At 54.2% G+C, this 14733-nt stretch overlaps 1 protein-coding gene across 1 annotated transcript in view; it reads left to right on the top strand.

Moving 5' to 3' along the window:
* The first annotated feature begins 5890 nt into the window (after positions 1-5890).
* FANCM (FA complementation group M) overlaps positions 5891-14733 on the top strand; it is a 58798-nt gene continuing 49955 nt past the window's right edge. The window contains exons 1-3 of the mRNA XM_038756000.1: positions 5891-6127; positions 13759-13931; positions 14185-14262. Of these exons, the coding sequence (XP_038611928.1) occupies positions 5911-6127; positions 13759-13931; positions 14185-14262 (468 nt within the window). The 5' untranslated portion in view covers positions 5891-5910. The remainder of the gene's footprint in view (positions 6128-13758; positions 13932-14184; positions 14263-14733) is intronic.

Raw genomic sequence — 14733 nt, 5'->3', positions numbered from 1 at the left:
TCCTGAGCCCGCCCGGCCACCGTCCTCCGCAGCCGCGCATGCGCGCCCGCGCGCCGGCCCGCCGACGTTGAGGGGGCGGGGCCTGCATCGGCGGCGTCGCGCCCCATTGGACGGCCGGCCGGTGACGTCAGCGGCGCCGCCGTGCGGGACGAGCCCGACCATTCGCTCACTCAGGCAATCAATCACTATCGTCTTTACTGAGCGCCTACTGGGGGCATGGAGCTGTACTAAGCGCTGGGGATGTCCAAGTTGGCAACATAGAGAGACGGGCCCTACCCAACAGTGGGCTCACAGTCTTCATCCCCATTTTACAGAGGAGGGAACTGAGGCCCAGAGAAGTGAAGTGCCAGCATGGCTCAGTGGAAATCAATCAATCAGTCGTATTTACTGAGCGCCTACTGGGGGCAGGGCGCTGGACTAAGCGCTGGGGAAGTCCAAGTTGGCAACATAGAGAGCTCACAGTCTTCATCCCCATTTTACAGAGGAGGGAACTGAGGCCCAGAGAAGTGAAGTGCCAGCATGGCTCAGTGGAAATCAATCAATCAGTCGTATTTACTGAGCGCCTACTGGGGGCAGGGCGCTGGACTAAGCGCTGGGGAAGTCCAAGTTGGCAACATACAGAGACGGGCCCTACCCAACAGTGGGCTCACAGTCTTCACCCCCATTTTACAGAGGAGGGAACCGAGGCCCAGAGACGTGAAGTGCCAGCATGGCTCAGTGGAAATCAATCAATCAGTCGTATTTACTGAGCGCCTACTGGGGGCAGGGCGCTGGACTAAGCGCTGGGGAAGTCCAAGTTGGCAACATACAGAGACGGGCCCTACCCAACAGTGGGCTCACAGTCTTCACCCCCATTTTACAGAGGAGGGAACTGAGGCCCAGAGATGTGAAGTGCCAGCATGGCTCAGTGGAAATCAATCAATCAGTCGTATTTACTGAGCGCCTACTGGGGGCAGGGCGCTGGACTAAGCGCTGGGGAAGTCCAAGTTGGCAACATACAGAGACGGGGCCCTACCCAACAGTGGGCTCACAGTCTTCACCCCCATTTTACAGAGGAGGGAACCGAGGCCCAGAGACGTGAAGTGCCAGCATGGCTCAGTGGAAATCAATCAATCAGTCGTATTTACTGAGCGCCTACTGGGGGCAGGGCGCTGGACTAAGCGCTGGGGAAGTCCAAGTTGGCAACATAGAGAGCTCACAGTCTTCATCCCCATTTTACAGAGGAGGGAACTGAGGCCCAGAGAAGTGAAGTGCCAGCATGGCTCAGTGGAAATCAATCAATCAGTCGTATTTACTGAGCGCCTACTGGGGCAGGGCGCTGGACTAAGCGCTGGGGAAGTCCAAGTTGGCAACATACAGAGACGGGCCCTACCCAACAGTGGGCTCACAGTCTTCACCCCCATTTTACAGAGGAGGGAACCGAGGCCCAGAGACGTGAAGTGCCAGCATGGCTCAGTGGAAATCAATCAATCAGTCGTATTTACTGAGCGCCTACTGGGGGCAGGGCGCTGGACTAAGCGCTGGGGAAGTCCAAGTTGGCAACATACAGAGACGGGCCCTACCCAACAGTGGGCTCACAGTCTTCACCCCCATTTTACAGAGGAGGGAACTGAGGCCCAGAGAAGTGAAGTGCCAGCATGGCTCAGTGGAAATCAATCAATGTCGTATTTACTGAGCGCCTACTGGGGGCAGGGCGCTGGACTAAGCGCTGGGGAAGTCCAAGTTGGCAACATAGAGAGCTCACAGTCTTCATCCCCATTTTACAGAGGAGGGAACTGAGGCCCAGAGAAGTGAAGTGCCAGCATGGCTCAGTGGAAATCAATCAATCAGTCGTATTTACTGAGCGCCTACTGGGGGCAGGGCGCTGGACTAAGCGCTGGGGAAGTCCAAGTTGGCAACATACAGAGACGGGCCCTACCCAACAGTGGGCTCACAGTCTTCACCCCCATTTTACAGAGGAGGGAACCGAGGCCCAGAGACGTGAAGTGCCAGCATGGCTCAGTGGAAATCAATCAATCAGTCGTATTTACTGAGCGCCTACTGGGGGCAGGGCGCTGGACTAAGCGCTGGGGAAGTCCAAGTTGGCAACATACAGAGACGGGCCCTACCCAACAGTGGGCTCACAGTCTTCACCCCCATTTTACAGAGGAGGGAACTGAGGCCCAGAGATGTGAAGTGCCAGCATGGCTCAGTGGAAATCAATCAGTCGTATTTATTGAGCGCCTACTGGGGGCAGAGCGCTGGACTAAGCGCTGGGGAAGTCCAAGTTGGCAACATACAGAGACGGGCCCTACCCAACAGTGGGCTCACAGTCTTCATCCCCATTTTATAGAGGAGGGAACTGAGGCCCAGAGAAGTGAAGTGCCAGCATGGCTCAGTGGAAATCAATCAATCAATCAATCATCATCATCAATCGTATTTATTGAGCGCTTACCATGTGCAGAGCACTGTACTAAGCGCTTGGGAAGGACAAATTGGCAACATACAGAGACAGTCCCTACCCAACAGTGGGCTGCGCAGATTGATTGGTAGCCACTGGAGATCAATCAATCAGTCGTATTTATTGAGCTCCTACTGGGGGCAGAGCGCTGGACTAAGCGCTGGGGAAGTCCAAGTTGGCAACATAGAGAGACGGGCCCTACCCAACAGTGGGCTCACAGTCGAGAAGGAAGAACAGTCTTGCAGAACTTAAGCACTGTCACCAAGGTTCGCAACATGGAGGAGCAAGAAACACACCGGCTCTGGATGCTCAGAAATCAATCAACGAAGCGCTCGCGAAACCTTAAAACGGAAACTTAAAAAAAATCCCTCCTGATTAGTACTAGCACTACTGCTACTAATAGTGATGGCATTTATTAAGCGCTTACTATGTGCAAAGCACTGTTCTAAGCGCTGGGGAATTTAAAACTTAAGAAAATCCCTCCTGATTAGTACTAGTACTAAATAGTACTAGTACTACTAATAATGATGGCATTTATTAAGCACTTACTATGTGCAAAGCACTGTTCTAAGCACTGGGGAGTTTACAAGGTGACCAGGTTGTCCCACGGGGGGCTCACAGTCTTCATCCCCATTTTACAGAGGAGGGAACTGAGGCCCAGAGAAGTGAAGTGCCAGCATGGCTCAGTGGAAATCAATCAATCAATCAATCAGTTGTATTTATTGAGCGCTTACTGTGTGCAGAGCGCTGGACTAAGCGCTTGGGAAGTACAAGTTGGCAACATAGAGAGATGGTCCCGACCCAACAGCGGGCTCACAGTCTTAAAAGGGGGAGACAGAGAACAAAACCAAACATATTAACAAAATAAATAGAATAGATATGGACAAGTAAAGTAAATAAATAAATAGAGTAATAAACATGTACATACATATATACAGGTGCTGTGGGGAAGGGAAGGAGGTAAGATGAGGGGGATGGAGAGGGGGACGAGGGGGAGAGGAAGGAAGGGGCTGAGTGTGGGAAGGCCTCCTGGAGGAGGTGAGCTCTCAGTAGGGCCTTGAAGGGAAGAAGAGAGCGAGCTTGGCGGATGGGCAGAGGGATTGGGGGCATTCCAGGCCCGGGGTCGACGGCGGGACAGGCGAGAACGAGGCCTAACGGTGAGAAGATTAGCGGCAGAGGAGTTGTATAATACTACTAAGAATGTTGGTATTTCTTCAGCGCTTACTATGTGCCAAGCACTGTTCTAAGCGCTGGGGTGGATACAAGGTGATCAGGTTGTCCCACGGGGGGCTCACAGTCTTAATCCCCCCGATTTTCCAGATGAGGGAACTGAGGCCCAGAGAAGTGAAGTGACTTGACCAAAGTCACACAGCTGACAGTTGGCGGAGCCGGGATTTGAACCCCTGACCTCTGACTCCAAAGCCCGGGCTCTTTCCACTGAGCCACGCTGCTTTAATAAATGAATGACAAGATATGTGATCTGTAATCGGTTAATGCGTCGTGAAGCCCCTCGGGCTCCTGGTTTAACGGGCGACTTAAAGCCGCCAAGCACCGTGGCGCAGTGGAAATAAGAATAATAATAATGGTACTTGTTAAGCGCTTACTATGTGCAAAGCACTGTTCTAAGCGCTGGGGAGGTTACAACGTGATCAGGTTGTCCTGGGACGGGGAGGGGCTTACAGTTTTAATCCCCATTTTACAGATGAGGTAACTGAGGCACAGAGAAGTGAAGTGACTTGCCCAAAGTCACCCAGCTGACAGTTGGCGGAGCTGGGATTTGAACCCATGACCTTTGACTCTAAAGCCCGTGCTCTTTCCACCGAGCCACGCTGCTCGGCTTTGGAGTCAGAGGTCATGGGTTCAAATCCCGCTCCCGCCAGTTGTCAGCTGGGTGACTTTGGGCGAGTCACTTCACTTCTCTGAGCCTCAGTTCCCTCATCTATAAAATGGGGATTAAGACTGTGAGCCCCCCCGTCCCCCCGTAGGACAACCTGATCACCTTGTATTCCCGCCCCAGTGCTTAGAACAGTGCTTTGCACATAGTAGGCGCTTAACCAATGCCGTTATTAGTTTACTGGTTACTTTCGAGCGGGAATCCCCGCCCCTTTCCTTGGGGCCCGCCTCTCCGGGCCGCGCGGCGGCCAATCACGGGAGGGCCCTGGGGGAAGGGGCGGGCCGGCCAATCAGCGGCCGTGCTTTCCAGCTGGAAGCCCCGCCCCTTCCCCAGGGTCCGCCCCCCCGGGCTGAGCGGCGGCCAATCGCGGGAGAGCGCCGGCCCCTCCGGGCTGCGCGGCGACCAATCACGGGAGAGCGCCCGTCCCAGCGGTTGTATTTTCTATGGGAGAAGCCCCGCCCCTTTCCTTGGGGCCCGCCCTTTCGGGCGGCCAATCGCGGGAGAGCGCCGGCCCCTCGGGGCTGCGCGGCGGCCAATCGCGGGAGAGCCCCCGTCCCTGCGGTTGTATCATCTTCGAGGGGGGGAAGCCTCAGCCCCCAGGGCTGCGCGGCGGGCGGCCAATCGCGGGAGAGCGCCGGCCCCTCGGGGCCGCGCGGCGGCCAATCGCGGGAGAGCGCCGGCCCCTCGGGGCTGCGCGGCGGCCAATCGCGGGAGAGCGCCTGTCCCTGCGGTTGTATCTTCGAGGGGGGGAAGCACCGGCCCCCAGGGCTGCGCGGCGGCCAATCGCGGGAGAGTATTATTTTCTCGGGGGGAAGCCCCGCCCCTTTCCTTGGGGCCCGGACGGCGCGGCGGGCGGCCAATCGCGGGAGAGCGCCCGTCCCGCGCGGCGGCCAATCGCGGGAGAGCACCGCCCCTCCGGGCTGGGCGGCGGCCAATCGCGGGAGAGCGCCGGCCCCTCGGGGCTGCGCGGCGCCCAATCGCGGGAGAGCGCCGGCCCCCCGGGGCTGCGCGGCGGCCAATCACGGGAGAGCGCCCGTCCCTGCGGTTGCATCTTCGAAGGGGGGAAGCCCCGGCCCCCAGGGCTGCGCGGCGACCAATCGCGGGAGAGCGCCGGCCCGGCGGCCAATCACGGGAGAGCGCCCGTCCCTGCGGTTGTATTTTCTATGGGGAAGCCCGCCCCTTTCCTTGGGGCCCGCCCCCCGGGCTGCGCGGCGGCCAATCGCGGGAGAGCCCCGCCCCTCCGGGCCGGGCGGCGGCCAATCGGCGTTGGGATCGTCCTGGGAAGCCCCGCCCCCCGGGCCGAGCCCGCCGCTCCGGGCCGCGGGGCGGTGAGTCGGTCCCCGGCCCCGGAGGCGGGCGGGCGGGTGGTGGGGCCGGCGGGATGAGCGGGCGGCAGCGGACGCTGTTCCAGACGTGGGGCGCCCGGCTGGGCCGCCCGCCGACGCCGCCGGAGGAGGAGGACGAGGAGGACGAGGAGGCCGGGGCGGCGGGGGCCGGGGCGGGCGGTTTCTGCGTGTCGGCGGGCTCCGTGTGGATCTACCCGACCAACTGCGCGTTGCGGGGCTACCAGGTGCAGATGGCGGGCGCCGCCCTGTACCGCAACACGCTGGTGTGCCTGCCCACCGGGCTCGGCAAGACCTTCATCGCCGCCGTGCTCATGTACAACTTCTACCGCTGGTTCCCCGACGGCAAGGTGGTCTTCACGGCGCCCACCAAGGCGCTCGTCGCCCAGCAGCGGGACGCCTGCGCCCGCCTCATGGCCATCCCCCGGGCCCACATGGCACGGCTCACAGGTCGGTCACCCCGCCCCCCCCGCACCGCCCGGCGTAACGATAACGGTGGCGTTTTATTAGGCGCTTCCTATGTGCCGAGCACTGTTCTAAGCGCCGGGGGTGGGGGGATATTGGGTCATGGGGTTGCCCCCCCGTGGGGCTCACAGTCTGCATCCCCATTTGGCAGAGGAGGGAACTGAGCCCCAGAGAATAGTCATAATAATAGTAATGATGATGGCGTTCGTTAGGCGCTTACTATGTGCCGAGTACTCGAGTACTGTTCTAAGCGCCGGGGGTGGGATATTAGGTCATGGGGTTGGCCCCGCCCGTGGGGCTCACAGTCTTCATCCTCTCCCCCTCGTCCCCCTCTCCATCCCCCCGCCTTACCGCCTTCCCCTCCCCACAGCACCTGTATATATGTATATATGGTTGTACATATTTATTACTCTATTTATTTATTTAGTTATTTTACTTGTACATTTCTATCCTACTTATTTTATTTTGTTGGTATGTTTGGTTCTGTTCTCTGTCTCCCCCTTTTAGACTGTGAGCCCACTATCGGGTAGGGACTGTCTCTATGTGATGCCAATTTGTACTTCCCAAGCGCTTAGTACAGTGCTCTGCACATAGTAAGCGCTCAATAAATACGATTGATTGATTGATTGATTCATCCCCATTTGGCAGAGGAGGGAACTGAGCCCCAGAGCATAGTCATAATAACGGTATTCATTCATTCGATCGGATTTATTGAGCGCTTACTGGGTACAGAGCACTGGACTAAGCGCTTGGGAAGTGCAATAATAATAATAATGGCATTTATTAATCAATTACTATGTGCCGAGCACTGTTCTAAGCGCCCGGGGGCGGGGGGGGGGATATTAGGTCATGGGGTTGCCCCCCCCCCCCCCCCCCGCCCGCGGGGCTCACAGTCTTCATCCCCATTTGGCAGAGGAGGGAACTGAGCCCCAGAACATAGTAATAATAATAGTGTTCATTCATTCGATCGGATTTATTGAGCGCTTACTGGGTACAGAGCACTGGACTAAGCGCTTGGGAAGTGCAATGATAATAATAATGGCATTTATTAATCAATTACTATGTGCCGAGCACTGTTCTAAGCGCCCGGGGGCGGGGGGGGATATTAGGTCATGGGGTTGCCCCCCGTGGGGCCCACAGTCTGCATCCCCATTTGACAGAGGAGGGAACTGAGCCCCAGAGCATAGTCATAATAATAGTATTCATTCATTCGATCGGATTTATTGAGCGCTCACTGTGTGCAGAGCACTGGACTAAGCGCTTGGGAAGTATAATAATAATGATGACACCTCCTCCAGGAGGCCTTCCCAGACTGAGCCCCCTCCTTCCTCTCCCTCTCCTCCCCCTCTCCATCCCCCGGCCTTACCTCCTTCCCTTCCCCACAGCACCTGTATAGATGTATATATGTTTGTACATATTTATTACTCTATTTTACTCGTACATCTCTATCCTATTTATTTTATTTTGTTGATATGTTTGGTTTTGTTCTCTGTCTCGCCCTTCTAGACTGTGAGCCCGCTGTTGGGTAGGGACCGTCTCTATACGTTGCCAACTTGGACTTCCCAAGCGCCTAGTACAGTGCTCTGCACACAGTAAGCGCGCAGTAAATACGATTGATTGATTGAAAGTGCTTACTATGTGCCGAGCACTGTACTAAGCGCCGGGGGGGGGGGGGCGGATGCGAGGTCACTGGGTTGTCCCCCCGTGGGGCCCACAGTCTTCATCCCCATTTGGCAGAGGAGGGAACTGAGCCCCAGAGCATAGTCATAATAATAGTATTCATACATTCGATCGGATTTATTGAGCGCTTACTGTGCACTGGACTAAGCCCTTGGGAAGTACAGTAGTAATAATAATGATGGCTCACTTCCTCCAGGAGGCCTTCCGAGACTGAGCCCCCTCCTTCCTCTCCCTCTCCTCCCCGTCTCCATCCCCCCGGCCTTCCCTCCTTCCCTTCCCCACAGCACCTATATATATGTATGTATGTTTCTACGGATTTATTACTCTATTTTACTTGTGCATATCTATTCTATTTATTTTATTTTGTTCATATGTTTTGTTCTCTGTCTCCACCCTTCTAGGCTGTGAGCCCACTGTTGGGTAGGGACCGGCTCTCTATGTTGCCAACTTGGACTTCCCAAGCGCCTAGTACAGTGCTCTGCACACAGTAAGCGCCCAATAAAGACGATTGATTGATTAATTAAGTGCTTACTATGTGCCGAGCACTGTTCTAAGCGCCGGCGGGGGGGGGGGGGGGGTAAATGCGAGGTCACTGGGTTGTCCCCCCGTGGGGCTCACAGTCTTCATCCCCATTTGGCAGAGGAGGGAACTGAGCCCCAGAGCATAGTAGTAATAATAGTATTCATTCGATCGGATTTATTGAGCGCTTACTGTGTGCAGAGCACTGGACTAAGCGCTTGAGAAGTACAATAATAATAATGATGATGGCATTTATTAATTGCTTACTATGTGCAAAGCACTGTTCTAAGCGCCGGGGGAGGAGGGGGAATATTAGGTCATGGGGTTGGCCCCCCGTGGGGCTCACAGTCTTCATCCCCATTTGGCAGAGGAGGAAACTGAGGCCTAGAGAATGGTAATAATAATAGTAATGATGATGGCGTTCGTTAGGCGCTTACTATGTGCCGAACACTGTTCTAAGCGCCGGGGGTGGGATATTAGGTCATGGGGTTGCCCCCCCACCCCACCCCCCTTGGGGCTCACAGTCTTTATCCCCATTTGGCAGAGGAGGGAACTGAGCCCCAGAGAATAGTAGTAATAATAGTATTCATTCGATTGTATTTATTGAGCGCGCACTGTGTGCAGAGCACTGGACTAAGCGCTTGGGAAGTACAGTAATAATAATAATGATGGCATTTATTAAGCGCTGCCTATGTGCCGAGCACTGTTCTACGCGCCGGGGGGGGGGGGTGCGAGGTCATGGGGTTGTCCCCGCCCCGTGGGGCTCACGGTCTTCATCCTCATTTGGCAGAGGAGGGAACTGAGCCCCAGAGCATAGTCATAATAACGGTATTCATTCATTCGATCGGATTTATTAAGCGCTTACTGTGTGCAGAGCACTGGACTAAGCGCTTGGGAAGTACAATGATAATAATAATGATGGCATTTATTAATCGCTTACTGTGTGCCGAGCACTATTCTAAGCGCCGGGGGGTATATTAGGTCATGGGGTCGCCCCCCCCCCCCCCACGCTGTGGGGCGCACAGTCTTCATCCCCATTTGGCAGAGGAGGGAACTGAGCCCCTGAGAATAATAATAATAGTAGTATTCATTCATTCATTCAATCGCATTTATTGAGCACTTACTGTGTGCAGAGCACTGGGCTAAGCGCTTGGGAAATACAATAATAATAATAATAATGATGGCATTTATCAAGCGCTTACTATGTGCCGAGCACTGTTCTAAGCACTGGGGAGGTTACAAGGTGATGAGGTTGGCCCACGGGGGGGGGCTCACAGTCTTCATCCCCATTTGACAGATGAGGGAACCAAGGCCCAGAGAAGTGAAGTGACTTCTCCAAAGTCCCACAGCTGACAATTGGCAGAGCCGGGATTTGAACCCATGAACTCTGACTCCAAAGCCCGGGCTCTTTCCACTGAGCCACGCTGCTTCTTTACAAGTTGGCAACATATAGAGATGGTCCCTACCCAACAGCGGGCTCACAGGATGACGTTCGTTAAGCGCTTACTATGCGCCGAGCACTGTTTTAAGCGCCGGGGGGGGGGGGGATATAAGGTCATCAGGTTCATCCCCATTTGGCAGAGGCGGGAACAGAGGCCCAGAGAATAGTAATAATAATAGTAGTAGTAGTAATGATGATGGCATTCGTTAAGTGTTTACTGTGTGCTGAACACTGTTCTAAGCGCCGGGGGGGATATGAGGTCATCAGGTTGCCCCCCTGTGGGGCTCAGTCTTCATCCCCACTTGACAGAGGGGGGAACTGAGGCCCAGAGAATAGTAATAGTATTAGTAATGATGATGGCATTCGTTAAGCGCTTACTATGTGCTGAGCGCTGTCCTAAGCACCGGCGGGGTTACAAGGTCATTGGGTTGTTCCACGTGGGGCTCACAGTCTTCATCCCCATTTGACAGATGAGGGAACTGAGGCCAGAGAATAATACTAATAATAATAATTCTAGACTGTGAACCCGCTGTTGGGTAGGGACCGTCTCTGTATGTTGCCAACTTGTGCTTCCGAAGTGCTTAGTACAGTGCTCTGCACACAGTAAGCGCTCAATAAATACGATTGAATGAATGAATGAATAATAATGAGGGGGTTCGTTAAACGCTTACTATTTGCCGAACACTGTGGGGGAATACAAGGTGATCAGGTTGTCCCACGTGGGGCTCACAGTCTTCATCCCCATTTGACAGATGAGGGAACCGAGGCCCAGTGAAGTGACTCGCCCAAAGTCACATAGCCGACAAGCGGCGGAGCCGGGATTAGAACCCATGACCTCTGGCTCCCAAGCTCGGGCTCCTTCCTCCACTGAGCCACGCTGTACTAAGCCGTTTGGGAGACGAGTACTGTTTATCGAGTGCTCACTGGGAGTAGGGAGCCGTACTAAGTGCTTGGGAGAGGAGTACTATTTATGGAGCACTCACTGGGGGCAGAGTACCTTACTAAGCGCTTGGGAGAGGAGGAGGAGTATTGAGTACTTGCTGTGGGCGGGACACTGTATTAAGTGCTTGGGAGAGGAGTACTATTTATGGAGCACCCAGTAGGGGTAGGGTGCTGTACTAAGCGCTTGGGAGAGGAGGAGGAGTATTGAGTGCTCACTGGACAGGGCACTGTACTAAGCGCTTGGGAGACTAGTAGTATTTGAGCGCTCACAGTGGGCAGGGTGCTCCACTAAGCGCTTGGGAGAGTAGTGGTATTGAGCATTCACGGTGGGCAGGGTGCTGTACTAAGTGGTTGGGAGAGTAGTAGTATTGAGCACTCACGGTGGGCAGGGCACTGTATTAAGCGCTTAGGAGACTAGTAGAAGGATTTATTGAGCACTTACGGTGGGCAGGGCACTGTACTAAGTGATTGCGAGAGGAGGAGTGCACACTGTGGATGGGGCACCGTACTAAGCGCTCAGGAGACTAGCAGTACTATTTATTGAATGGTTATTATGGGCAGGGCGCCGTACTAAGCACTTGGGTGAGTAGTAGTTTTTAGACTGTGAGCCCACTGTTGGGTAGGGACTGTCTTTATATGTTGCCAACTTGTACTTCCCAAGCGCTTAGTACAGTGCTCTGCACACAGTAAGCGCTCAATAAATACGATTGATTGATTGATAGTATTTATAGAGCGCTCACTGCGGGCAGGGCACTGTAGTGATGGCTTGGGAGAGTTTAGTGCCATGGAGTTAAAGGACAAGGTGAGGAACGTCCGCTAGAGACCTTTAGACTGTAAGCTCATTGTGGGCAGGGAATGTCTCTGTGAATTCCTATATTGTACTCTCCCGAGCACTTGATATGGTGCTCGGCACACAGTGAGCGCTCAATAAGTACAACTGAATGAATGAATGAGCGCTCACTGTGTGCCGAGCAGAGGGCAGCATCCGATACAGTAGTGGGTGTAGATGCGGCCTCTAGGACTTTATAGTCTAGCGGGGAGGATGGGCGCCCAAATTTACCGGCAATTTCTTTTTGTGAGGAGAAGCAGCATGGCCCAGTGGATGGAGCACGGGCCTGGGTTCGAATTCCCGCTCTGCCACCTGTCTGCTGGGTGACCTTGGGCAAGTCACTTCACTTCTCTGAGCCACAGTCCACCCCCTCAATCAATCGGCGGTATTTATTGAACCCTTCCTACGTGCAGAGCACTGCGCCAAGTTGTTGGGAAAATACAACAGAGCGAGCAGGCGCGTTCTCTGCCCGCAACGAGTTTACAGTCCCAACTGTAAAACGGGGATGAAAACTGCGAGTTCCACGTGGGACAGGGACTGTGTCCAACCCCGTCAGCCTATATCTACCCCAGCGTTTAGTAGACAAATGCCATAAAAACCAAAAATCTCCCGGGCGAAGCCGGAGAGCGTGGGGTTGAGAGGATTACCCAAGCGCGGATATGGACCCCGGGGAAATGGGCAGAACAAAAGGGAGAGAGAATACGGCGGGGCGACGAGAGGCTAGGCGGGGAAGGCTTCTCGGAGGAGGTGTGATTTTTGCACGGGGCCCAGACAAAGGGGGAGAGTGGCGGTCCGTTCTGTAGGACGGGGGAGGGAGGTCCACGCAGGAGGGAGGAAATTTCCGTTGAAAGACATTAGCCCTGCCAGCCCCGTGAGGGACGAGGGACCGCGTTTCATTCCCACCTGCAAATTCTCTCCCAGCGCTCAGTAAAATGCCCTGCACCCAGTAAGGGCTTTAGAAATACAATTACTACAAAAAGGAAGGGGAGCGTGGCTCTTGCAACATTGCCAAGATCCGCCCTTTCCTCTCCATCCATACTGCTACCCTGCTCGTTCAAGCTGTCATCCTATCCCGTCTGGACTACTGCATCAGCCTTCTCTCTGCTCTCCCATCCTCGTGTCTCTCCCCACTTCAATCCATACTTCATGCTGCTGCCCGGATTGTCTTTGTCCAGAAACGCTCTGGGCATGTTACTCCCCTCCTCAAAAATCTCTCAGTGGCTACCAATCAATCTGCGCATCAGGCAGAAACTCCTCACCCTGGGCTTCAAGGCTCCCCATCCCCTCGCCCCCTCCTACCTCACCTCCCTTCTCTCCTTCTCCAGCCCAGCCTGCACCCTCCGCTCCACTGCCGTTAAATCTCCTCACCGTTAGGCCTCGTTCTCGCCTGTCCCGCCATCGACCCCCGGCCCCCGTCATCCCCCAGGCCTGGAATGCCCCCAATCCCTCTGCCCATCCGCCAAGCTAGCTCTCTTCCTCCCTTCAAGGCCCTGCTGAGAGCTCACCTCCTCCAGGAGGCCTTCCCACACTCAGCCCCTTCCTTCCTCTCCCCCTCGTCCCCCTCTCCATCCCCCCATCTTACCTCCTTCCCTTCCCCACAACACCTGTATATATGTATATACGTTTGTACATATTTATTACTCTATTTTACTAGTACATATCTATTCTATTTATTTTATTTTGTTAGTATGTTTGGTTTTGTTCTCTGTCTCCCCCTTTTAGACTGTGAGCCCACTGTTGGGTAGGGACTGTCTCTATATGTTGCCAACTTGTACTTCCCAAGCACACAGTAAGCGCTCAATAAATACAATTGATTGATTGTACTCTTGTTCTCTACCAAGGGCTTAGTAAATACTACTGAGTTACCGATTGAGCCAAGGAGATCCCGATCCCGAACCTCAGTTCCCAAGCGGAGGGTAGTTAGCGACGCGATGGCGGGCACTTGTTGCCAACCCCACCCACCCGGTGCCAAACGAGGGACCGACCAGCGGCCAACTGGCCGAGTGACCACCCTAGAACCCGGTCGCTCTTCTTGGTTTCATTTTGAAATCTTGCCCACTTTCCTGTCTTCTCACCCCAACTCAGCCCCCAAGTGGGACAGGGGCAGTGTCGGATCCGATCGTTTCATCTCTACCCTGGCCCAGGACGCGGAATCTGCCCCATAAATCTTTTTTTTTTTTTTTTTTTTTTTGCATTTATTTGCAGGCTCCACTCAGGCCCACATCAGGAAGGACATCTGGACCAGTAAGCGAGTCCTGTTCCTCACCCCTCAAGTCATGGTGAATGACCTTTCTCGAGGAGCCTGCCCCGCTGTTAAAATTAAATGCCTAGTCATCGACGAAGCCCATAAGGCTCTTGGAAATTACGCCTATTGTCAGGTGAGGATGATCTTGACCTCTAGAATCAAGGCCCTGCCGGGAATAATTATTGGGAACGGAAGTCACGCGCGCGGGTCGAAATCCCTCCTGAAATCGCATCTCTTCCGAGAGGCCTTCCCTAATCGAGTCTCCCTTCTCCATCGTCTACCCGCTTGGGTCCGTACCCTTTAACCAAAAAACGTTAGACTTTTCTTCTCCTTTTTAAATACAGCAAACGGGGCTCATTTTCTGACTCTTTACTTTTCATTTTTAGGTTGTAAGGGAGTTAACAAAGTATACAAATCACTTTCGAATTCTGGCTCTCAGTGCAACCCCGGGCAGTGATACAAAGGTAAGTCAAATACTCTAGCACTGTGGGTGTTTTTGGGGTTTTTTTTTAAACCTCTGTTGTCCTCTCCTGGTTATTTAGTACGAGGGTGGGCACTCAATCAGTCAGTGGTATTTATTGAGGGCTTACTATGTGCAAGGCACTGTACTGAGTGCTCGGGAAGGGGCGATACCGCAGAATTAGCCGACATGCTCCCCGCCCGTAATAAATACCATCGGTCGATTGTGCTTCAGACGTAATGAGGCGGCAGTGGACGACACGACGGAAGACCGTTTTTATCAGCCAGTCGATCGATCGGTGGTATTTATTGGGCACTTACTGGGGGCAGAGCGCTGTGCTAAGCACTTGGGAGAGTACCCAGTTAGAGTTCATAGGCATGATCCCTGCTCACAAGGATCTTACAGTCCAGAGCTAATGAATAAGGACCATTCATTTACACTCCAGAAATAAAACAAAATGGGCGCGAACTGTAAG

This window comes from Tachyglossus aculeatus, chromosome 14, assembly GCF_015852505.1.
Source record: "Tachyglossus aculeatus isolate mTacAcu1 chromosome 14, mTacAcu1.pri, whole genome shotgun sequence".
Lineage (NCBI taxonomy): Eukaryota > Metazoa > Chordata > Mammalia > Monotremata > Tachyglossidae > Tachyglossus > Tachyglossus aculeatus.
The sequence above is the reverse complement of the archived record's forward strand: the minus strand, read 5'-3'. Positions and strand labels throughout refer to the sequence as shown.